Source organism: Euprymna scolopes, chromosome 37 (genome assembly GCF_053919585.1).
Source record: "Euprymna scolopes isolate OS-2025 chromosome 37, ASM5391958v1, whole genome shotgun sequence".
Classification (NCBI taxonomy): Eukaryota; Metazoa; Mollusca; class Cephalopoda; order Sepiida; family Sepiolidae; genus Euprymna; species Euprymna scolopes.
This window is the reverse complement of record NC_136518.1, coordinates 5653236-5678917: the sequence shown is the minus strand read 5'-3', so window position 1 is coordinate 5678917 and position 25682 is coordinate 5653236. Positions and strand designations below refer to the sequence as shown.

At 37.5% G+C, this 25682-nt stretch overlaps 1 protein-coding gene across 3 annotated transcripts in view; it reads right to left on the bottom strand.

The window, feature by feature from the left end:
* Positions 1-25682, bottom strand: part of LOC145261046 (carnitine O-palmitoyltransferase 1, liver isoform-like) — a 200153-nt gene that overhangs the window by 43206 nt on the left and 131265 nt on the right. For all 3 annotated transcript variants that reach the window (XM_080119203.1, XM_080119205.1, XM_080119204.1), the window contains exons 9-13: positions 20674-20803; positions 15227-15366; positions 11774-11973; positions 7828-7978; positions 3502-3573 (exon numbers count right to left, since the gene is read on the bottom strand). In XM_080119203.1, coding sequence (XP_079975329.1) covers positions 3502-3573; positions 7828-7978; positions 11774-11973; positions 15227-15366; positions 20674-20803 — 693 coding nt within the window. The remainder of the gene's footprint in view (positions 1-3501; positions 3574-7827; positions 7979-11773; positions 11974-15226; positions 15367-20673; positions 20804-25682) is intronic.

Here is a 25682-nt window from a genome sequence, read left to right as displayed (position 1 = left end):
CCCGGCGTTGCCCGGGTGTTTGGAGGTGTATGTGGAAACTCGGGGGGGGGGTAAAAATAAAAAAAGTCAGTATGAGGATCGAACCCGAACCGTTGAGGCAAAGTTGTAAATTAAAGTGTGAAAAAAAAAAAAACGGGCGACATTAACCATTGCCCCACCACAAGATGCTTACGGAAACACGTTTGAATTTATTTAATTACTTGGATTTGGCAGGTGCCCGTTTTAATGAGTTAATGAGGTCAAGTTTGACTGCGGGATAGTATTCATTTACTGCGGAACGCTTTTTTTTTTTTTTTATTTTCCCAAGATGTTATAGGAAAAAGACTAACCCACATGCGGCGAGCGACAAATGTTGAATATTTATCTTCCTGAAATCGAGCAAATTAAATAGATAGGTGAGCTTCATTGTTAACTGTGAGATATTACGATTTATATGTGATATAAAAAGTTTTAAAATGTTGTGAACCGAGCGACCGCTTCTCTGAAAGAAGCCTTTTGTAGACATACAGAAAAAGCGAACACACATACATACATTTTCGCTTTTATATTTATAGATTGTAACCACCCTGTGCATCAAAAACCTTCTGCAAACGCTTAGTGAATGCTTTACACGAGCCATGAATGATGTTTTTTGTTTCTTCTTCAGATCCTCCAACTTGATACGGTGGGAAGCTGAAACTTTACTCTCCAAGATAGACCAAATATCTTGATCTCACCAATTGATTTGAAATGTTTTAGTGCTCTCCACACAAACGTTCGATTCACAGTTAAAGTTTTCGCAATGTCTCCGGCAGACTTTCCCGGTTTGAATAGCTCTAAAATGGCAATTCTTTTCGCTAAATCATAGGGCATATTCTTAAATTTTATCTAGATACCATATATACTTGTGTTTAAGTCAATGTGGATTTTAAAACCAAAAATTGTGTCATTTTAGGTATTACCTGTGTATATTTTTTTTTACACGGTGGTCACCACTTATTAAGGCCTGGAAGCCACTCAGGGATAAGTTATTGCAAGTACAGTACGTTAGTGTGGAGATTTGATGAAGTGTTTACTTAAGGGGGCGGTTCATTAGGAATTTGTTAACGTTGGACTTGAAGACATCCAAGTTGTAATCAGGTGGGAAGCAGGCAGACGGAACAGAGTTCCACAGGCGTGCAGTTCTAAGAAAGAAGCTTTGTTCATGGAATCCACGTTTTGATTTAGGCACAGATAAGGCGTGGGGGAAATTTTTCACAGTGGATTCAGCTAGACGGGTGTTTTTCGTGAAAGATTGGCGAGGGGGGACCAGAGATTGGAGTTCAGACGAGCATCTGCCATGGAAATAACGATAAAACAAGGACAGGCTCGCAACGTCTCTTCTGTGGGAGAGAGGTTGCAGGGTAGAGAAAAGGGCATCCCCCACTAAGCCATGAAGTCAAGGCCAGAGACTACTCGAGGATAAGGGTTAAAGAGTGTACAGTAGTCAATATAGTGATCGCTGGAAATTCGGTAAATTTGTTAACTTAAGTCGAACGGCTCATCAAGAACTTGTTTACATTGGACTTGAAGACAACCAAGTGTAGTCAGCTGGAAAATGGAAGAAAATTTCACAGGCATGCAGTTCTAAGAAAGAAGCTTTGTTCATGGAATCTACGTTTAAGTTTAGGCACAGATAAAGAGTGGGGGGGGGGGAATTATTGAGTGTTTCTAGTGAAAGTTTGGCGAGGAGGGACCATAGATTGAAGCTCAGTCGAGCACTTGCCATGAAAATAATGATAAAGCAAAGACAAACTCGCACACACACATTTATTAAAGTTTTAAAAAGGATAAGTGAAGTCATTATTTTTATTTATTTATTTTTTTTTTTACATAGGCATCACCACATTATCAAGGCCCAGAGGCCACTCAAGGATAAGGGTTAAAGAGTGTACATTAGAAATTGGACAATATAGTAATCATTAGTAATGAAAATTTGGTAAATTTGATAACTTATATGGAACGGCTCATCAAGAACTTATTTACGTTAGACTTAAAGACAACCATATTGTAGTCAGCCAGAAAGCAGGAAAACGGAAGACAATTCCACAGGCGTGCAGTTCTAAGAAAGAAGCTCTGTTCATGGAATCTACGTTTAGGTTTAGGCACAGATAAAGAGTGGGGGGAATTTTTGATAGTGTTTACAGCTAGACGAGTGTTTCTTGTGAAAGTTTGGCGAGGGGGGACCATAGATTGAAGCTCAGTCGAACACTTTCCATGAAAATAACGATACATCAGAGACAAACTCGCAACATCTCTTCTGTGAGATAGAGGTTGCAAGGAAGAGAAAAGGACATCTCCTACGAGGCTACGAAGTCTATTTTGAACTCTATTAAAGCAGGACCAGTCCTTTCTGGCAGCTCCTGCCCAAATGTGCCAACAGTACTCCATCCTTTGACATACTTGGCTCTTATATAGATAGAGAATTGCATCAGTAGTGAGATATCTACTGGATCGATAGAAGGATCCCACCATTTTTCCAGCGGCCTTGGCAACAGATTTGATGTACGTGTTCCATTCAAGATCAGGAGTAAAGGTCAAGCCCAGAAGCTTGTCAAAACATGAGGCCTCCACAAGACGAGAGCCATTCATTTCAATGGATGCCAGATGGGGATCAAAACGTTGATGATGTAAAGAGAGAAGCTTGGTTTTAGATGCATTAAAAGTAACCAGCCACTCCTTTCCCCATTGTACCATGTGCTCAAGATCAGAGGAGAGAGAATTGGAGAGAACTTGGTCGTTTACGGTCTTAGATGTGCTACCATAGATGGTAGTGTCGTCAGTCATTACATGCAACGAACGCAAATGTTGCTAATCAGACACAGTTACTGTTTTTAGGCATAATTTATGTCACGTACCGTAATAACGTGAATGCATGCATTGCACAAACCGTAATATACTGTAATAATGTGAACGCATGCGTTAAGTGCCATTAAATGGTTTCATTAAATAGTTGTCATTAAATTGTAAAAACTTGTTGAACTTAGGGGAGAACGGCATATCGTAAATACTACATTTCCTATCCTACTAAAAAACTGTCATATCATCACTGAATACATCATATCGAACTCATTCTTGATAACCCTCAGAAGTGTTATTTGTAATTTGATCACCCTCCCCTCCCTTTTTATTCTCTGTATTCTCTTTCTCACAGATGTGATGTTGCTAGTCTCTATACACTTGAAGATATAAAAATTCATGAACATTCACTAAATATAGATAATAATAGAAAGTTATAACAGTAAATATTGAATGCCCTGTAGTATAACAAATTCCTGTATTCCTATGTCGAGATCTCTGATTGGCCAGTGGATCAATCACTCAGCAATAAATGTGTCTGTTTACAGCAAAAGGAAAAAGTATATCAATATAGGTGACTGCTACATTGCTCCCTGCTTAGGCCAACAAGGAACAAATGGTTTACTGAGAAAGAGAATAAGTTACGGCAAAGAAGGAAAAAATGAATGTTCAATTCGTTCATACCTTAGCAGTTTTGATGAAACCTTTTCCATAAAAATCGAACATTCTCACAACCAAATCAATATTTTCTTTGCTCTGGAAAAAATAAAATAAATATTTAAAAAAAAAAAAAAAAAGATAATGATGATTAAAAAAATTTTTTTTTTATTTAAAATTTATGCAACCGTCGCGGATTCCAGGGTGAGTAACAACAGACAACATCTCACGTGGTCCAATCTAAAGGGTTTCAAGCAATGGAGTCACCTAATAAATGCTCAAGGCATTTATAGGTGTTAAATTTCCTTTAATTCTAGTGGCAATTGTTAGTGGCTAATGTCTTTGTGTCTGCAGGTATAAAAATAATAATTATAATTTATAATTTTTAGCACCTTTAGGAGTACTTAAAATTGAGCACTCTCTGGGAAATAAAAGCCAAAAGCTGTCAACTAAAGGTTATACAACGTTCCCAATTTCTGCTTGTTTGAACCCTCTCGATTATTTACTGTTATGCCCACACCTGGCATTTATAGGTGTTAAATTTCCGTTAATCCTCATAGCAATTGCTTGTCACCCGGAGGTAACGTCTTAGCAAATGGAGTTAAAGGTGACTCTGCAGCAGTGGCGTACCTATGTAAAATGGCGCCCATGGCAAAGTTTGAATATGCGCCCCTTCTTAATAATTTATACCTTAGATATACCTAACTACTAATTTTAATTTTTGTCAAGCAATTTTTGCGCCCATGTCAGAGTGGCGCCCATGGCACGGGCCATGTCTGCCATACCCTAGATACGCCACTGCTCTCCCAACCAGTAATAATTGTCATTTTCTGCAATGATCACTGCGAAAGCATAAGACACTAGTGTACGTAGGTATAAAAATTATAATTATTATTTATAAAAACATATATATATATATGTATATATATATATATGTATGTATATATATATATATATATATATATATATATATATATATTATTTTAAAAATGTAATTATATATATATACTGCTCCCCATGTGGGGGTACCAAATTGGTTAAAAGGGAAAATTATTCCCAACTCGCATTTAGGTAAAAATGCACTTTCGTAAATAATTGAATTCATTCAAAAACATATCGCTAAAACCAAAACAAAAACAACATCTATATATATATATATATATATATATATATATATATATATATATATATATATATATATATAGATGTATTTTAGAGGGAATTAGACCTGGAGTCTAAAGAGCAGAGTTTATTTTAATGTATTAGTACCTATTTACAATGCCTCCCCACGGGACAGAGTTAGACACCAGGGTCGTTTTTAACGTGGAGAAAAGGTACAAAAATAAAAATTGTCTCAGTCGTGAAGGATTTCTCCTCCACCGAAAGAGAACAAGAAATGGAAGTGCAGCATCTGAAGAACAGATGCTACACTTTGATCTTGACCAAAAGTAAATGTATAAATGTATTAATACTTTTAAGAGAAAATAGTGCCCATTGTACTGTAGATATATAATAAGCTCAATAGGGATAGATATCCTAGAGCTATTTTAATATTGAGGAAAATGATTCAGAATTGTGAATTAAAAATCAGTTTCTAAAAGGAAATACAAACAAAATCAACTCAATTGTACGATCGTTTCAGAAACGATGTTCATTTTATTGAAATTTGACAAAAGTTTTGTCCTTTAAAAACAAAGTCTCCTCATCAGCAAAAATAGTCTGTGTGGGGGGAGGGGTTTAAAGACACCAAAATAAAACTAACATTTTAGGTGTGAGTAAGGCAGATATTCCTTATTTAGCTCCGTTATAAAATTTGTTTTAAGTTCAGTTAATCTAGCTTTTGGCATGCTGCTATATGTTGTCTCAAATGGTTGAAATAATTACTTAGATTTTATATTACTTTAAAACGCTGTTCTAACGATCGTACAATCGAGTTGATTTTGTTTGTTTTTCCTTTTGAAACTGATTTTTAATTCACAATTATGAATCGTTTTACTCAATATATATATATATATATATATATATATATATATATATAGTAATTTATAAAATATATATGGCGATTAAGCTACACTGAATATTCTGCGTTTCATCCAACTATAGGATTCGTCAGGCTTATGCGCGAATTCTGTCGTTGCTTCTTGTTTTTATACATGTTGAGGATTACTAGTTGGCCACTCAGCTTTCTAGTATCCACCGCGCCCCTTCCTATCAGCCAATTGGCATGCATTTTATCAAACAAAGGGTCTGTTTTAGAACTAGGTTAGTGGTTTTAGGTGGCCGCTCTCCTTTTTTTTTTTTTGCAGAATATTCAGTGTAGCTTAATCGCCATATATATTTTATAAATTACTAACTAGCTCTACCTACGTATTGAGCACTTTTGAAGTAAATACTTAAAGTTTACGCATAAATCTATACTTTCGTATATTAAATTTATGTGAATAAATGAAGTAGTTATATATATATATATATATATATATATATATATATATATATGATTAGTTTTTTTTTTTTTTGGAAAAAGAATTCCAGCAGAGTGCTCAATTAAAAGGAAAATCCAAATTTTAAGAGCGTACTTATATTTTGTGTACAGAAAGTTGTTAGTTGAGACAGGTCATTGGTACCGTCGGTTTCAAGCCCGATAATAAGGCCCGTTTAAGGTATCCTTATCAAGCTCTCTTCAGCCAATATTCGTCTCTTTATATATATATATAGTGTTGGGACAATTAATCGGAAACTGGAATCGAAAAAATAGGAACTTTTGAGGGTATCAAAATCGGGAAAGTTTCCGTCTTATTTTCAATTCCAAAAAGATTCTTTTATTTTTTTTTCTTGGCAATAAAGGTATTTATTTATTTACTAATTAAAATTAAGGGACACAGGAATTTCTGGGTTCAATTTAATTATTTATATGGCAAAGTAAATGATCAAGAGTTCACTTACTTTTATTCCTTTTGAAATACTCTTTGAAATACTCTTTGAAATGCTCACACTTATTTTAGCACTTAGTTGATAAAAGTTGATATGATACCTCTCAGAGTTCACAGTTAAATTAAAAGATTTAAACTGCTCTGGACAAGTTTTATTTTTAAATTTTCTGGCACGACCTGGTCTCGTTTTGTCATCTTTTAAATAATTCTGTTTTGTTGCATATTTTTTTTTATGACACAAGTGAAACACACAGATAAAAATCTCATGAGTTTATAAAAATACGTAAAAATATGAGCGTTTAGAAATTTATAAAAAAGACATATCTACATTTAAAATCATCTCCAACGAGATTCTACTTTTTTTAGGCGATTATGTGTGAACACACTGAAAAAGAAAACAAACAATTATTATAGAATTTAAGAGTAAAATGATCCCCTATTTCCGGGCCATTCCAACTTTTAGGGCAGTTAACCAATTTTTTTTACCACTAACCTCAAGTTCAACTGGCAAACTGATAAAACCACTCGTAATCGTTTTATTTTTTGCATTACTGCCCACTTGGACTTGTAGGCCAGTGCCAAGTCCTGCTGCCATACCCAGGGTTTGCTAGTAGCCACCTGATTGCACCAGGGGATCACCACATGCTTCATCACATCCAGGTACACTTTGGTGTTGTCTTTTAAGCCGGCTTTGAAGATATAAAGTGGCATGATGTGGCCCTCACTGGAAACGACACTAAAGACTATAACCGTGGCTGGAAACTTTTTTCATCACCCCGGGCATGTCCCTGTTATTCATGGCAATCTAGCGATGCATTGTGAAGGTGCTGGCAATGGTCCTGTTGTCATAACTTGGATCGGTAGAGAAACCATCCGTTATGGAATGAAGTTCTCCGAAAAAAAATGTCGCTTAATTTCATCAAGTAGTTTTTTGTTTTTTTTACAGCGAAAAAACAATTTGTTATGATACTGAACAAAAGATTCGATTTTTAGGAAGAAAAGCTAGTATTAAAGATGGGGAGGGAGTGTCGGTTCTTTAAACTGAGTTATCTCCCCGTGGCGTGGTAAAAAAAAATTCCAAGATAACCTTCAACGTGCTGGCATAAAAACGTGTTTTTTCTGTTGTAAAAAAAAAACTACTTGATCAAATTAAATGAAATTTTTTCCGGAGATCTTCAGCCCATAACGGATACGTACGATATAAACTTTTTCTGATATTTTCATTTTTTTATGTCTTGATTAAACTGTACAAGTACCTTTTCAGAAATTAAAAATAAGAACATATTTTATTCATTAACAGTGTTAGAGAAGATCAAATCAAAGCAATATGATGCCGTCAGTTTGTGTAAATTCATTCCGTTAACGTCCGTCACGTTTGAAAAGTTGAAACAGGCAGGTAAAGAATCCATAACGACAGATTTACCTTGAGAGCAAAAGACAGAGCCATGTCAATATGAGGGTTGATGGATTCGGGTAAATCCCATATGAGTCGCTGGGGAACTTTCATCTTTCCCTGTTTGAAATTGGGATCTTTTACTGCAAATCCATCTTTCGTGTAAAGAGGTTGGATCAATCTGAAAAGGGAAAAATATTTTTAGAAAAATAAAATTTTTAATTTAGTACTTGTCCCCTCCACCCTGTAGGATGTTAATGCTTCTAAAGATAAAAGTCTGCAAAAAAGACAAAAAAAAAAAATAATAGAATTCACACATGGATAGGCTCCTCCTGTTAAAGAATAGTCGAGCAAAAGAGATTATCTATTTATCTATCTATCTATCTATCTATCTGTTTGTCTATATAATTATCTATCTAGTAATGAGTGGACAACAGAGATTTAAAGTCATGTTTTGACAATATGTCAAACTCTGTGACCAGTCAAGTTTGCACCAGAAGATCCAAACGAAAACTGGAAGTGACATGTCACATTTCATGTGTTCCAGTTTGCATAAGCATAGTTGTCAGTTGGATTTGGGACACCAAGAGAGACAGATGGGCTAAAAATGAGTCTCCCCATGAGGGAGGAGAAGTCTAAGAATGGAGACAGAAGACCCCCCCCCCCCAGCCAAAGATCGTCAATCCCTCCCTTCTGCAATGACGAATACCTGGGAGTGAATAAAATACATAAAATCTCACATCGTCTTGCGTTCTGTCTTGAAGTGATCCTTTAAACAGATTCCAGCTCCCCCAAGAAGAAACGATAGCAGAAAAAGGTATGTCGTCATGTATTTGTTATGTTGACATGCATGCACCAACACCACTAGATGAGATGAATCACGGGCCGTAAAATAGACATTTAGGACGAGGACAATTACACAATAAACACAACATACATACAAACAAACAAACATACATACATGCATACAAACAACATACAAACATACATACATGATGGCAGCAAATTCGTTTTCGAACATTGCCATTACTTGATATAGCACACAAAAAAAAAAGATATACAGAAACACGAAAACAAATCAGTGATGGGCCGCACGAAGGTGGCTTTTAAGCCCTGCCAAACTCTGGCATTCCTTGACACACATTGTGCAGACATGTACACCACTAGCAGCGCATTCTTGATTGTCACTTCTATGTATAATCAAATGCCGCTTCAAACCACCTCCTGTTTTGTACGTCTGCCCACAGTTGACACAGGTTAGCTCTGGCAACACAAGACTGCTTTGTGGCCCATTGCGCCGATGAGTAGTCTGGTGGCTGATCAGCCCAGCTCTGCTCAGACATAATCTTCCACACACCTCACACTCCAGACCAACTTGGCACCCCTGCTCATCCACGGCTCCTTTCACCCTCCCTTTCTGGATATCGCGCTTCAGCTGCTCATACTGGGTTTGATCTGCCTCAAACTTGCCCACATCTCCCTGCAAGGTCCTTCTCCATTCTCTGCAATCCAAAGCAAGACTCTCCCAGGTTCTTTCATCTATCTCACATCTTTTTAAGGTGGACCTCAAACAATCTTTGAATCTCATTTTAGGCTTTTGAGCCTGACGTCTTCCCTCGGAGAGCTCGCAATAAAGGAGTTGTTTGGGAGGTAACCCTGACATAAACATACATACATGATGATGATGGCAGCAACTCGTTCGTGCCATTACTTAATATATCTCTGACTCAAATGACGCAAACATGAAGTTCCAGAGCCATTATTGCCATTGACGAGCATATTTGCATCAGTCCTTATTGAATGTCCGTTTGCCATTTTAGGCTACAGCCAACCTTTTTGTTATCGAGATACACACTGATTGCAAAATGTGTATTCCATTGCATATCAAGTAATGACTCTGCTTGAAGCTTTTTATAGTGAGGAAAGACTTTACACCGAGACAATCCCACTCTCTAAACAACTGCAACATTGAACCAAAAAGAAGAGCAAGTCAACATCATTGGAAGCAGCAGTTGCCGCAGGTTTTATATCAGGGTTTTCCTTCTCCTAGAGAGGTTGCCTTCACCACAGCTTACGGGAGCCCTATCCACCCACCATGCCGTACATATGGTCCGTTTATGATAAGAACACAACAGACATTTATTAGCATACACGACAATAATCATCAACAGTTTCCCCCACTCTCTATCTGTGCCTAAATCTAAATGAAAAATTCCACAGACAAAGCAGACTACAATATGGTCGTCTTCAAGTCCAATGTAAACAAGTTCTTGTTGAGCCGACCCTTAAATAATCAATTTCCACAACTAACAATTACTATGCTGTTGCCTTAATGGCCACCATATACTTATTAATCCTTATCCTTGAGTGTCCTTCGGGCCTTGATAAGAGATAACTCCCTTGTTAAAAAAAAATCTTGGAATCTTTAGATTCCAATTTCTGTTGACACAGTTGAGACTTGATAGTTATTCAGGTTTCATTGGGTTCCGCTTTGGACAACTTGCCTGTGGAATTCCCTCCCTGCTTCCTATTTCCTCCGATTGTACCACCTGGTGCTCTCAGATCAGGCTGTCTGAAGATATCGGCTTCATGATTTAAATAACCCCCCAAAATTGAGCACTGAAGTTAAACAATGTTGAGCCTGGTCAGTACCAGATGGGTGACCAATTTGGGAATACCAGGTGCTGTATGTAGGAGGATGCCGACATCTCCTGGCAAGAGCTGCAAAAACCTAACGGGAATTTCCTACCTGCTACCTATTTCCCCGACTGTACCACCTGATGCTAAAGAATGTTCTTATGTGAACCATGTTATTTGCCAAACAATTTAAGTCAGCCATATTTGAAAATACATAGAATAAACTCCTGACGATAAAACGAAGAGTTAAAAGTTAAATCAACGAAAGCATGCAAGTGGATCATTTTATTTTTTTTCAAAGGAGTCACCACTTATCAAGGCCGAGAGGCCACTTGAGGATAAGGGTTAAAGAGTGTACAGTAGTGAATGGGACAATATAGTAGTAATCGTTAGTAGTGTAAATTTGGTAAATTGGATTACTGAAGGGGAACGGCTCATCAAGAATTTGTTTACGTTAGACTTGAAGATGATCATATTGTAGTCAGCTGGAAAGAAGGCAAACGGAAGACAGTTCCACAGGCGTGCAGTTTTAAGAAAGGGTGTTTCTGTAGAATTTAAATCAAATCAAACTGTTGGCATGGCGTCATTGGCAAATCATTGTATTGACGAAAAAATGTCATCAACAGTCTATGACTTTCCAAACACAACAAAGGAAGACATTCCATTGCTTGGGTGGCAGAAGATGTTACCAAAATTTCATTTTTATAAACACTGTTTGGGTGCTTTTTCCTTTTTTTTTTTTTTTTTTTTTTTACAAAGGATTCACCACTTATTAAGGCCCAGAGGCCACTTGAGGATAAGGGTTAAAGAGTGTACAGTAGTCAATGGGACAATATCGTAGTAATCGTTAGTGATTGGAAATTTTGTAAATTGGATTACTGAAGGGGAACGGATCATCAAGAACTTGTTTACATTGGACTTGAAGACGACCAGATTGTAGTCAGCTGGAAAGCAGGCAAATGGAACAGAGGTCCACAGATGTGCAATTTTAAGAAAGAAACTTTGGTCATGGAATCTATGTTTAGGTTTAGGCACAGATAAAGAGTACGTGAAATTATTGATAGTGTTTTCAGCTAGACAAATGTTTCTTATGAAAGTTTGGCGAGGGGGCACCGTAGATTGGAGCTCAGACAAGCACTTACCATGAAAATAATGATAAAGCAGAAACAGGCTCGCAATGTTTCTTCTGTGTGAAAGAGGTTGCAGGGAAGAGAAAAGGGCATCCTCTACTAGGCTACGAAGTCTATTTTGAATACTGTCTTATCTTTTGCCAGACATTTCAATCTTTGTTTTGCTTAAGACTTAATTAGTTTCTGAAACAAAAATACGTAAAACTCACTCGTTGGTCATGACGAATTCCTGACAGTGTCCGACAGCTGGAGCATCAGCGTAGGAATGTTCACAATTCAAACCCATGCGTCCGTTAGTAAAATAAATAAGATTGAAGCTCTTGTCAAACCAAATGCTTTTCCCGTCTCCTTGCATCAAATATTGGCCACGCTCTATCAAAGTATCCACAGCAATTGTTTCCAATGTAATCTTTAAGAAAAGAAAAGAAAAGAAAAAAAATGGATGAGAAAAAAATAATGCTGTTATGACACAAATAAAAATGTATCCAGTTAAAAAAATGGAAAAAAAAAAGAAATGGATTTAAAAAAAAAAAAAATCAAATTCTCCCTTTGGCCTCCTTTTATGAGTCGAGCGGTGAGATTTTACATCATTTTGCAAGACTACTTAAAAATGTGTAGCAGTTAAAGAGAAATATTGTCACTGGTGAATCAATGTCCCCTCTGAGTTCTTCGGCCACAGGCTGACCTATCACCTAACAGGACACATTGATTCATCTGTCCCTGAAAAGTCTTGAGGGAATGTCAGTCAGTCAGAACCGGACCTTCAGTCAAGCAACACCTATCTTCTCTCGTCCCCTGTCCACTGGACATCCTGCTATAGCATCGACGGCCTCCACTGGAGATAACTGCTATTAGCTGGGGATGACACAGTACTGACTGACCGACGACAACCTCAAAAAGAACTTTCTGTTCCTTCTTCCTTTTTCGCGGTCCGACCTGCCAGTTCCTGCTACCAATAAATACTTCAAATTGTTATTGTTAAAAAGAAGTTTGTTCTTCTTTTGTGTTGTGTTCTTTAAATATATTTTATTAGGAAGGTAAAACCAATTACCTTCCCTAAAAACGCATCCGGTTAAAAAATGGAAAAAAATCAACAAAAAAAATAATAAAGACAAGAAAGCAAAGTGACTCAGCAACATGCAACAACAGTCTTCAAGTCGTCTGCGTTCTCCTCATGACCTCCTTTTATGCATGTTGAGCGGCGAGATCTTGCACATGAGCGGCGAGATTTTGCATCACTTTGCGAGACCACTTAGTTAAAAAAAAAAAGTTGTGGGTGCTGACATCTTGATTCTTTCTCTCCCCTTCCGACAGTTTTATTCCACATGATGGACACATACGCGGATGCTTTAATGGTAAGTTACAATTTTCCCGACAGAAACCAATCTGACTGAACAGCGATATAAGATCAATATGCTCTCCCTCACTGTTCTTTCAGTTTCTTTTTGACTAGCTCCAGACACGCGGGAAGACCTGTCCGATGCTACAAGGATGTCTGCAAGTGAAACACGAAGCCAGATGACTTCGACTCAGCCACTGGCGAAAAACTGTAAAAGACACACACCAAGAAAAGTGAGGAGAGGAGAGACTAACAGTTAGGTGAGAGGAAAGAGCATAGATATCAAAGGACTGCAACAGGGCTCTCACAACCAAGCACCATCTATATCCGCGTTAACTGCAACAGAGTTTGTCGATCCAGGATAGGCTTGCACAGTCATGTTGCAATTTGCAAATAGATTAATCTGAGATGCAGAAATCAACTGGAAAGGAGCTGCTCGGAGCATCCTAACCTGCCTTGACAAAGTTCAAAACTGACTTCAAAACCTAGTCCATCGTATAAAAGTTTTCAGTTTCATCCGCCGGAACTATTAGTTTATTTTGTCCAGTTTTTTTTTATAGATTTGCAGAATTTATTTAGTTTTTTAATGGTTTGGGCTAGGTATTTCTTGTTGTGTTTAAATTTTATGTTCTTAATCGGGTTAACCAGATCATTTTCAAAACTGTTTGTGCCCCTGTTTTGTGTGTGTGTGTGGGGGGGGGTCATGTATGTTTAAATTTGTAGAATTTCGCCACATTTCTCTGTGCTTCAGCGGTTGAATTTTCCAAGTTATTTGATTGTATATCAACTGGAAAGTTATTGTCGCTACAGTGGTTTTCAAAGTGATAGGCCTTCCATTACACGTGCATAACGAATGTGTTAATACTTCCAATCAAGCTAGTCAAACACATGTCATCAGATAAGACATAGTAGATAGTTGTATACTCTACTTATGATGCATATCTGCAAATACGGAAAAAAAACTCTACCAAAATAGGGAGTTATTTATGTATTATAGAAAGTGATGGACCCGAGTCTAAAAGAGCAAAGCCCCAGTTAAATATATTTAAAGGTGCTGTGCTCGGAGTATTGCAGATATATGAGAAACTCAATAGGTGTAATGTTGTGAGCATATTTCTGCTTTGTTCATATTTTCATCTGAGCTTTAATGTGCGGTTTGCCCTTGCCAAACTTTCACAAAAAACACTCGTTTAGTTATAATGACTGTCAACAGTCCCCACCCCCCTCTCTATCTGTGCTAAATCTAAACACAAATTCCATGAACAAAGTTTCTTTCCTAGAACTGCTTGTATGTGGAACTCTGTTCTGCTGGCCTGCTTTCCAGCTGACTATAATACGGTCACATTCAAGTCGAATGTAAACAAGTTTTTGTTGAGCTGTCCCCTTAAATAATTTAATTATACGCATATTTGTGCTGGAACCTACCAAGACAGCATTCACGAAAAAAAAAAAAAAAAAAAAAAAGGGTCGATTTTTGCATAAGGATTATTTATCATTATTTATCATTATCTATTATTAACTCCGCTGTATAAGTCTTTTTGATTTTCTTGTAGAGTCCCAGATTGGGAAATTTAACATAACTGGGGGGGGTTTCTTTTTTTCTCATCGGCCATTCCGATCCTTGACAAGTTTAAAATAGGTTTTATTTGTTTGAGAAATATAGACATTGACAGGCAGCTGAGAGAGAGAGAGAGAGAGAGAAAGAGAGAGAGAGAGAAAGAGAGAAAGAGAGAGAGAGAGAAAGAGAGAAAGAGAGAGAGAAAGAAAGAGAAAGAAAGAGAGAGAGAGAGAGAAAGAGAGAGAGTAAAAGAGGGATCAACAGACACAAAGCTACTAGAATCACGTCACAACTTGTCTTACCCTTATCCTCGAGTGGCCTTCAGGCCTTGATAAGTGGTGACTCCTTTGTTAAAAAAAAAAAAAAAAGACGGAGATACCAACATAAAAAACTAAAAAAAAAAACCAAAAGATTAGAAATTTGTTTGGCCAGGAACAAAGTGTAGTACCTGTTCTGTTGTTACATTTCATCTTTCTGTCGTTGGTCTGTAATCTAGACTGAAGCAATTTTTATGTTTGTCATAATCGAGGGTGCCCTTTATTTTCTTTCTTTTTTTTTTTTTTTTTTTCAGGTGCTGGAAAATAAAACCCACCTTGCCTCTAACTCTGCCCTCGTGGGGAGGCAAGTAAATGAGAACAATGTGCGAGATGTATCGTGTTTTATCGGAAAAATCGAGGCTCATTCATGCGTCGCTCGAACAGAGCTTTTCTTACGTTCTTTTAGTTTATTTTCTTTTTTTTTTAGCATTTTTCATTTTTTACTTACAAAAAAGACGGCATTCTCTATAATATCCAGAGATTCTTTGTTGATTCCTTCGGAGAAATATTGTTTCCGGATATCCGCCCATGTTTGACGGTCGATGCATGTGAATGCTGGTAGACATTTCTCGGCATAGGAATGGTCATCTGAAACATTAAAGAGTCGGAATCGGTCAGATAAATAGAACGGTTAAAAGAAAATTCTATCTAAATAAAAATAGTGTAGTTTAAAAAAATATTCTATCTAAAACTCCCGTTGCTTTTCGGTGATCTGGCGAGAACCGGGGTGTCGACGTGATTGTGCCATAAATATATATATATTACAATAGAAAAATGCAAACATGAAAAGTAATATGGTTAAGATTAAACATGGAAAAGTAAAGGACTAGTTGTAAAAACTGAAAAAGAAAAGGACAAGGTATTCTAGTAAAAAATATAATAAATTTGTAGCTATATGTTAGCATTAAGAATTGATTATATAATGGTATATTTTAAATTTAAAAAAAAATTCTTAATGCTGCAATATTTTAAGTTATAAATTTATTATATTTTTTACTATAATATCTTGTTATTTTCTTTTCCAGTTTTAACAACTAGTCCTTTACTTTTCCATGTTTAAGCTTAACCATATTACTTTTCATGCTCGCATTTTTTTTTATTGTAATTCATGATTTTTCCAGGCTTCCAATAAATTCACTTGTTCTTTGTTTAATTTCAGTCTTATTTTTTTGCCCCCATAAACATAACATACAGATATGTAATAACAATATACGGTACTCGTCTGCTTTCAATACCCCCCCCAATTATCTCCCTTCCATTCTTTCATTCTGTTTCACTTGTTACTTCTCTTTTCGCGAGAGCGGTGAATTAGTAGCAACACTACTACATGGTTGCTACGGAACCTAGTCATAAAAAACGTCGCTCATCTCCTTACGTTTTTTTTATGATTTTGAGAACCAGAAAATTCACCATAACTTTTGTTTTACTGAACGAAAATTTAAAATTCTTTTTTTCACAATATAGCTGAGAAAGTGATCTATAAACTGTAATAATTGCTTGAAATTTGGTCAAAAAATGAGTGAGAGGTGAAGTTTTAAAGCAGTTCTAAATGGCTAAAACTGCCACTTAACCATATATTCAGACACTACCGTGTTTGAATGATTTATTTATTTATTTACAGTTGCTAAACTTCTGACCGACGAACAACATGGATATAGGCAAGCCTGTTCTTACAGCAGATATCCGAACTGTAATCTCTGAATATATATACCATACACTGGACAAAGCAGAGGAAGGTAGGGCAGTAAACCTAGATATATCTAAGGCTTTTGACAGGGTACGGCACAATTGTTTTCTCAGGGAAATCAGATCATTGGACAAATACTTAACATAATTTAATCCTTTTTAAAAAGAGAAGAATCCAGGTTGTCCTCGATGGTCGTACATCAAAGCAATATGATATAAATGCAGGTGTACCTCAGGGGTTTATCCTTGGACCTTTATTATTCCTAATATTCATAAATTACCTCCCTGATGAAATAATCTCTGAGATGGGTATATTTGCTGATATCACCAGGCTCTGTAACAGGCACGAGAGGAAAAATGAATGAACACATATCTAAGGCAATGACAGAAACACTAGAGGAAAACCTCCAATCTGTAGTGGAATGGGGACATAAATGGATCGTTACATTCCGTACTGCCAAGACTAAGCTTGTTTCCTTCAATAATTACAAGTAACCTTCTCAACCACCAATAGCAATAGCTGAAGATATATTACCTGAAAGTACTTTGTTCAAACTTCTTAGCTTAACATTCACAGGGAACATGGAACAGATATATCGAAAGCACTGCCACGTCTGCTGCAAAGAAGGTGGGCTTTCTCTACTGTGTCTAAGTTATGCCTGAAAGTATCCTGTACCTCTGTCTGTTTCCGCTTCCCTTTTCCTAGAATCTTTTCTATCTGAATCTGGCCTTTGATAGAGGTCAACATTCGACCACCCAGAAGTTAATTTCTCGAAATATTCAGTGGAGATTACGGCTAGACAGTCTCCATTCAAAACGGGCTTACCTGGGGCCTTCTAGGAAAATTACTTTTCCCAAGTAGGTCGCTGTTAGCATGATTTCCCATTTAATAAGATATTTTTTTTTTCAAACAAAGAAACCATATCTTAAGTGGTTGAACTTCACTCAGAGATAAATTCAATTCTCTGTTCTCCCTATTTTTCTTTTGGATAGGTGTCTATCACCTGCAACGTTTTCTACACAACTAAAACATGGAGCCAGCGCATGTTTACATAAGCAACTTTTTCTACAAGCGAACCCATCATAAAAATAACGTACGCAATAACGAATATCCCCGGAGAAATTCCCCCAATAAGTAACTGACCTAAAATAATGGAGGTATTTTTTTCTCGCGTTTCGATTGTCGCATTGCGTTACTGTTCACAATTACGGCACATCAACCATTTTTAAAAACGAAACCTTTTAAATCCTGCTCTGATGTCCCTTGGCCGTTTCCCCGAGTGGTTTGTGTCCCGCTGTTCATCCTGTACCTCTACAAGGTCACTATTCGCTCATGTATGGGGTATTGTTGTCACATTTGGGCTGGTGCATCTGCTACTAGTTTCTTACTCCTGTTCAGGGTTCAAAAGAGAGTCGCCAACCTGATAGGTCCTGAACTGTCATTAAAGCTTCAACCTCTGTTCCATCAACGAAATTTTGCATCCCTCTGCCTGTTCTACAAGTATTTTAATGGTGAATGTCCGAATGAACTACAAGCCCTTGTACCCCCTGGACGTAAATACCCCTACATACCCGACAAGCAGCTAAATCCCACCCCTACACAGTAGAGATGCCTAGATGTCAGAAAGCCTTCTACTGTAATAGTTTCTTCACATGAACTGCTAGACTTTGGAACTCCCTTCCGGGTTCCTCCTTTCCCAACTGTATTCATGTTTGGTGACACCGGAATTCTTCACACACAAAAGAAGAAGACATAAAATGGGAGCCATCTTTTTGGCGAACGATCGATAAACGATGCCACATTGAAAAAAAAAAAAAAAAGAAGATCGCTTTGAAGTCTTTCAGCTTCAAATAATTCAAAGGTAGGTTTTGATACGGAACTTTCAAGCGATATATGGGTTAGCAGGGTAAGGGATTTTATGAAATATAACAAAGAATTTCAGCCCTTCAGTGACATCCTGTATATACGAAATCTGGACAAAATAAAATATCGTATTTAACCCTTAGGCTACGTTGGCTGTTAATTTTTTAACACCTAGTTTTTACTTATTATTAGGGAATTTATTAAATACAACGGAATGAGCAAATAATAAATAAACATAAAAAAAGCGAACCCACCATAAAAATAACGTACGCAATAACGAATATCCCCGGAGAAATTCCGCCAATAACTAACTGACCTAAAATATTGGAGGTATTTTTTTCTCGCGTTTCGGTTGTCGCATTGCGTTACTGTTCACAATTACGGCACATCAACCATTTTGGGTGATTTATAAAAACAAAACCTTTTAAATCCTGCTCTGGTGTCCCTTGGCCGTTTCCCCGAGTGGTTTGTGTCCCGCTGTTCATCCTGTACGTCTACAAGGTCACCATTCGCCCATGTATGGAGTATTGTTGTCACATTTGGGCTGGTGCATCTGCTACTAGTTTCTTACTCCTGTTCAGGGTTCAAAAGAGAGTCGCCAACCTGATAGGTCCTGAACTGTCATCAAAGCTTCAACCTCTGTTCCATCAACGAAGTTTTGCATCTCTCTGCCTGTTCTACAAGTATTTTAATGGTGAATGTCCGAATGAACTACAGGCCCTTGTACCCCCTCGACGTAAATAACCCTACATACCCGACAAGCAACAAAGTCCTACCCCTACACAGTAGAGATGCCTAGATGTCAGAAAGCCTTCCACTGTAATAGTTTCTTCACAAGAACTGCTAGACTTTGGAACTCCCTTCCGGGTTCCTCCTTTCCCAACTGTATTCATGTTTGGTGGCACCGGAATTCTTCACACACAAAAGAAGAAGAAAAAAAAGATCTCATCATTTTATCACCCCCAGACATAAAATGGGAGCCATCTTTTTGGCGAACGATCGATAAACGATGCCACGTTGAAAAAAAAAAAAAAAAAAAAGAAGATCGCTTTGAAGTCTTTCAGCTTCAAATAATTCAAAGGTAGGTTTTGATACGGAACTTTCAAGCGATATATGGGTTAGCAGGGTTAGGGATTTTCTATTCGCCCATGTTGTTATACTTGGGCTGGTGCATCTGCTACTAGTCTCTCACTCCTGGACAGGGTTCAAAAGTGGGTCGCCAACCTGATAGGTCCTGAACTGTCATCTAAGCTTCAGCCTCTGTCCCATCGATGAAATGTTGCATCCCTATATCTGTTTTACAAGTGTCGATGTTCTAAAGGAAAAGCCAGAACATCATTTATTGCAGACTATTATCCTCATCTATTTTTCTTTTAGGTGTTGTTTCACGACGTTTCGGACAACTATTTATCTGGCTTTCGTCAGGTGGTAACCGCGACGGGATAGGAACTTTGAATCTCCTAAATGCATCCTCAGCAATTACTGCCATCCATAGTTGTTGTCGTCTCGCCACGTTTTGGCCAAGTAAGCCTCTGCCCGGCTTTGGGTAGGAATAAAACCGCTATCTTCAGAAAATTCTCACCTAAAACCGTAGAGATTCAACGTATCTATCCACTGCGCCGCTATGGATGGCAGTAATTGCTGAGAATGCAGTTAGGAGATTCGGAGTTCCTATCCCGTCACGGTTACCACCTGACGAAGGCCAGAGGAATATTTGTCCGAAACGTCATGAAACAACAACTAAAAAAAGATGAGGATAATAGTCATCTCAATAAATGAAATTAATAAATAATACTCATCTCAATAATGAATTCCAATTAAGTATTATATAAACCAGGAATTAGTTCACTGCGTACTTGCTATTCCTTTTTATCCAGTGCTTTTGCCTTGCTATCCAACAAACACAAGCCCTTGTAACCCCCCCCCCCCCCCGACGTAAATACCCCCAACAAACCCGACAAGCGGCAAAGTCCCACCCCTAAACAGTAAAGACCCCCAGATGTAAGAAAGCCTTCTATTCTAATAGTTTCTTCCCCAGAATTGCTAGATTTTGGAATTTCCTTCCGGGATCCTGCTTTCCCAACTGTACTGACATGCAGAAGTTCATAATAGTTGTAATGTGAACAGACATCTTGCTGCTCAACTCCCTACATAGTATCCCTGAAACTTATGTCCCTGATAGTAGTCCCCCCCCCACATCAGAGTGGCACTGTGCCTTGTTTGAGGTGAAAATGTAATAAAAAAAAAAAAAGAATGATAAGGTTTAGCTCATCAAGTCTGCGACGATATTAGAATTGAGTTAAGAGACTAGTCTAATTGCCATGAGACGAAGTGCGAATGCTTACCTTGGTGCTTGTCAGCATCTTCGATGATCCATTGAATTTGTTCTTCAAGGCTCGCAGGTGAGAGCAACTTATCATCCATGTCAAACATATGAAGCCGATAAATCAGTCCCTTGCGTAACACAGCAACATGCTGTCAAAATTAGCACAAAAAAATATGACGAGGAAAACATTAGGAAAGGTTAGAATTTGACATACAAAAATAAAGAGAGTATATATATATATATATGTGTGTGGGGGGGGCGGAGGTCATCGAACTTAAATCTCTAGATAGTTAAATGGACGATCAGATGTGCTTCAACTGTAGAGATTCAACGTCTTTATCCACTGCGTCAAGGGCCTTGAAAGGCAATCAAGGTTCGATTTTTTGGTCTTAATATATCTTATGAATCCAAGTTTCTTTTTTTTTTTTTTATCTGATCTTCCATTGTCTGGTCCGTATTGAATGGTATATATTATTTAATTATTGGAATTCTTTTCAGGTGAGTAATTTGCATATTTTTATTGATTTGCGGACTGTTATCCTCATCTTTGTAGTTGTTGTTTCACGACGTTTCGACCAATTATTCTTCATTATTCCTTCATCAGTTAAATCTGCATGTGTTGTCTATAGAAAGGTTAAAGAATCTACAGAAATTCTTAAAGTACATTCTATTTTTTCTTTTTTAACTTATATTCACCCCAAACAATGTGCTGCAACTTGAATGTAAGGGGGCTACTACTTGGGACCATGTCTATAAGGGACTATGCAATGGTACCAGTCGGTATTTATGTCTTAACCAGTCAATAATAATCTTGTAAAAAAGACCCGGATGTACTCATATGCATTACACAAGAATGTTAACAAATAATTGTCATGGCGTCATTGGTCTGCGGGATTCAATCATTTGTTTTTCTTTTACTATCATTCACTTTTCTGGATAATCTCTTCTGGTGATTTGAACCACTAATAGGGTGTCATTTTGCACTGATTATTACTTAGTATTTTATCCGCTATGCCACGGGTCCTTGTAAACAATTCTAGTATGAATTTTAGGTTTGGTTTGATTTTGTTTGGTTTGGTTGTTTTACGGCATATCAACCCTTTTCGGGTTATTTAATGCCGAATCCAGTTATTTTGGAAATAGTATTCATGTTGCATCCAGTTATTTTGTAGAAGGTTTTTATTCTTCAAATTCTTTGCATCTTTAATCGTTAGTTTGTAGTGTTTGGTTTGGTTGTTTTATAGTGGATTTTATCGTTTTTGTTCCCTGCCCTGCAGAACATGAATGAGTTTCGCAATGGGAGAGGGAAAAGGGGTTACAGTATCAATGTTTAGCACATTTTAAGTAAGGAAACCAGTCAAGAAGTGGGGGGGGGGATAGAAAGAGAAAGGGGAAATGGGAAGAAGGAAAAGGGGGAAAGGTGGGTTGTTTTTGGGTTTGATTTTGCAGAACATGATTAAATTTTGCAAGAGGAAGTAGAAAAACAAAAAGCATCAATGTTAGGTGCATTTCGTCTCAGGAAGCCAATATCTTCAGACAGCCTGATCTGGTAGCACCACTGATCTGAAGAACCAAATACAGACTGCAAACGTTTCATTGTATATGATTAATTGAACACAAGTTGCTTAAAAACATGGGTGCAATTATGACTCGTTTGAATGCAACCATTACAGACATGTTGAGGTCTACAAAAACTTATGAGATCCCTATTTTCCAAGGGTATGGCTTGGTTGTTTGGTTGTTTTACGGCATATCAACCCTTTTCGGGTTATTTGATGCCGAATCCAGTTATTTTGGAAATAGTATTCATATTGCATCCAGTTATTTTGTAGAAAGTTTTTATTCTTCGAGTTCTTTGTATCTTCAATCGTTAGTTTGTAGTGTTTGGTTTGGTTGTTTTATAGCGGATTTTATCGTTTTTGTTCCCTGTCTTGCAGAACATGAATGAGTTTTGCAATAGGAGAAGGAAAAAGGATTATAGTATCAATGTTTGGCACATTTTAAGTTAGGAAACCATTCAGGAAGTGGGGGGAGATAGAAAGGGAAATGGGAAATATGAAGAAGGAACGGATGGGTTGTTTTTAGTTTTGCAGAACATAAGTTTTGCAAAAGGAAGCAGAAAAACAAAAAAAAAACGCATCAATATTAGGTGCATTTCATATCAGGAAACCAATATCTGGTAGCAGAAGGACAAGTAATATAACTCCAATCACCCTTCATTGAACAATACTGTTGCAATATTTTGGAGAAGTAATGAGGTATGATCCCACACAGTCGGACGATTCTATTTATAAACGATGCTGCTAAGAACTGATGAATCAAATTAATTCACGTTCTGCTACAAACCAATCAGAAACCAGAGTTGCTTCATAAATATTAAACCTTTTCTGGAGCAATTTCACATGTTCTTTCCCGGGTTTCGACACGGTAAGAATATTTTGTTCTGTGGAACTGTCTACTACAAACAAGTCACCTCCCAGGACTTGTGTGTAACAGCGGACCATCTGAAACTGTTCTGAAACTCAAAATGGCTTACACTTCTAGAAATACTCTACAGAGTTTCATTAAAACTAAAAGGGTGTACATATACAGATTCCCATAGAACAAGCAATTACACCCCCCCCTCCCCACATCGTCATTCAAAATCGCATATTGCTAAAAAATCGCAATAAGGGAAAGTCAGAGATGAAAAACCTGATGGGCATCCATTTCTTAAAAATTAATTTTTCAATAAAGATAAATACTATTATTACTAAATATTATGCTTAATTTAATTTTTTTTTTTAATTTTTCCTTCCATTAATCGAGCATATCTTTAAAGTTACGGCCATGTTTAAAAAAGTTCCTTCCAAAAGTTGCTTTCAAAATCAGGAAAAAATATTTTGTGGTGTTTTGGAGTCTAATCGATCGTTTCTCTTTTATTATAATTCACTTTTCCGGATAATCTCTCTTGGTGGTCCTAGCTGTAGGGGAACGGAGGAAATAGATAGTCTCGCCCTGTTTTACCTTTCAAGTGTTGTTATGTGTAAGAATCAACAAATCCAAATAACAAAAAAATTAATTATTTGCGGACTATTATCCTCATCTTCGTATTGTTTCACGACGTTTTGGCGACCAATTATTCCTCTGGCCTTTGTCAGGTGATTAACCGTGACGGGATAGCCCACCTTACGAAGGCCAGAGGAATAATTGGCCAAAACATCATGAAACAACAACTAGAGGATGGGGATATAATAGTCCACAAATAATTAAATAAAATAAATTATATAAATTTACTCATCAAAAAAATAATTCGATAAAATAACATTCGGTACGGAACCGACAATTGGAAGAACAAAAATATAAAAATTTGGATTTATAAGACCAAAAATCCAAACTTGATTACCCTTTGGGGCCCGTGGCGCGGGGGATAAAGATGCGAAATATCTACGATTCCAGGTGAGCATTGTCTGAAGGTAGCGGTTTCAATCCCATCCAAAGTCGGCCAGAGGATTAGTTGGCCAAACCGTGGTGAGATGACAACAACTATTGAAGACAGTAATTGCTGTGGATGTTGTTGGAGGATTCGACATTCCTATCCTGTCACGGTTTACCTGACGAAGGCCAGAGGCATAATTTACCGAAAACATCGTGAAACAACAACAAAAAATTCTTGAGATGAAGATTGACTTTTATATTTTTTTATTTTAATTACACTCTGGACAAGGCATAAAGCCACTTGATGTAAGATACTACTTCAAGGTCAAAAACTTGCCAACAATAAGAGTTAGATGGAATAGGTTATGATCCAGAAAACATCAATTCTTCCCTCTTTGTCAGAAACATCGTAATGAGCGAGTGTTCCTATTATTTACAATGCCTCCCCACGGGACAGAGTTCCTATTTACAATGCCTCCCCACGGGACAGAGTTAGACACCAGGGTCGTTTTTTAACGTGGAGAAAAGGAACAAAAATAAAAATTGTCTCAGTCGTGAAGGATTTCTCCTCCACTAACAGAGAACAAGAAATTGAAGTGCAGCATCTGAAGAACAGATACTACACTTTGAGATATTAAATCTTTTATTCATGTTAAAAAAATACAGAAAAAAAATCAACGATGAACAAAAAACTTAGGCACATGGCCAACTCAAAAGGGGGGATTTTGGGGGTCGTTGGTCATCCTTGTCACTCCAGAACTAAACAAAGTCAAAAGTTTCTCCCAGCTAGTATCTTCTTTCACCATAATACCGCATTCACCCTTTCATATTGGGGGACGTCCTAGTAACTCCCAATTTTTAAAACATTTTTTATTGACGTGTAAAAACAAAAAAGATAACAATAAAATGGTAACAATAATTCATTTGTGTCGAGGGAGGGGGAAGAAAAAACAAAAGGTGATTAGTAGGACCCTCCCAACCCCGTCTAGTTGATAAACTGCCCGTTCCACTAGGTTTGTAAAAGGAACCTCGCTTCTGCGGGTCAGTCTCTAGGTGGGGATGCCCTCTAGATGGGGGTGAATGGAGAAAAGAAAATTTTGTGGGTAAGGGATGGAGGTTAGTTTGTATTTCTTTTTCTCCAAGATGGGTAAAATTTAGAGGAAGGGGTGAAAACAAAAAATGCAGGTAAGAGGGGATGGGGATCTTGGAGGCTTCCTAATCGGGGAGGGATGGAACACACACTCAGCTAGCTGAGAGACTACTTGTTTAATTTAACTTTACAGAACTGCGCGTTCCACACCTAGGCGGGGAACACGTATTCAAATTTGGCTCCTCTTCGTACACACAGACTTGCCACATGTATCCATCTTCTGTCAAATGCCGCGCGATGCAGCCTTCTTCTATCACATCTGATCTTCACCCGTAGTTGGTGTTTAAAGAACGCGATCAGATCTTGATCAGAAAAAGACAACACCCCCCGGCAACCTTGCAGACGCGACGTCCAAATCACCATTCTCGCCACGGCCAGAATCGTAACGTAGACCATTTGTCTTTCCCGGTCCCACGGCGGCCTCACGTTGTCCACAACATTGGATACAGTAATTGGGCGAG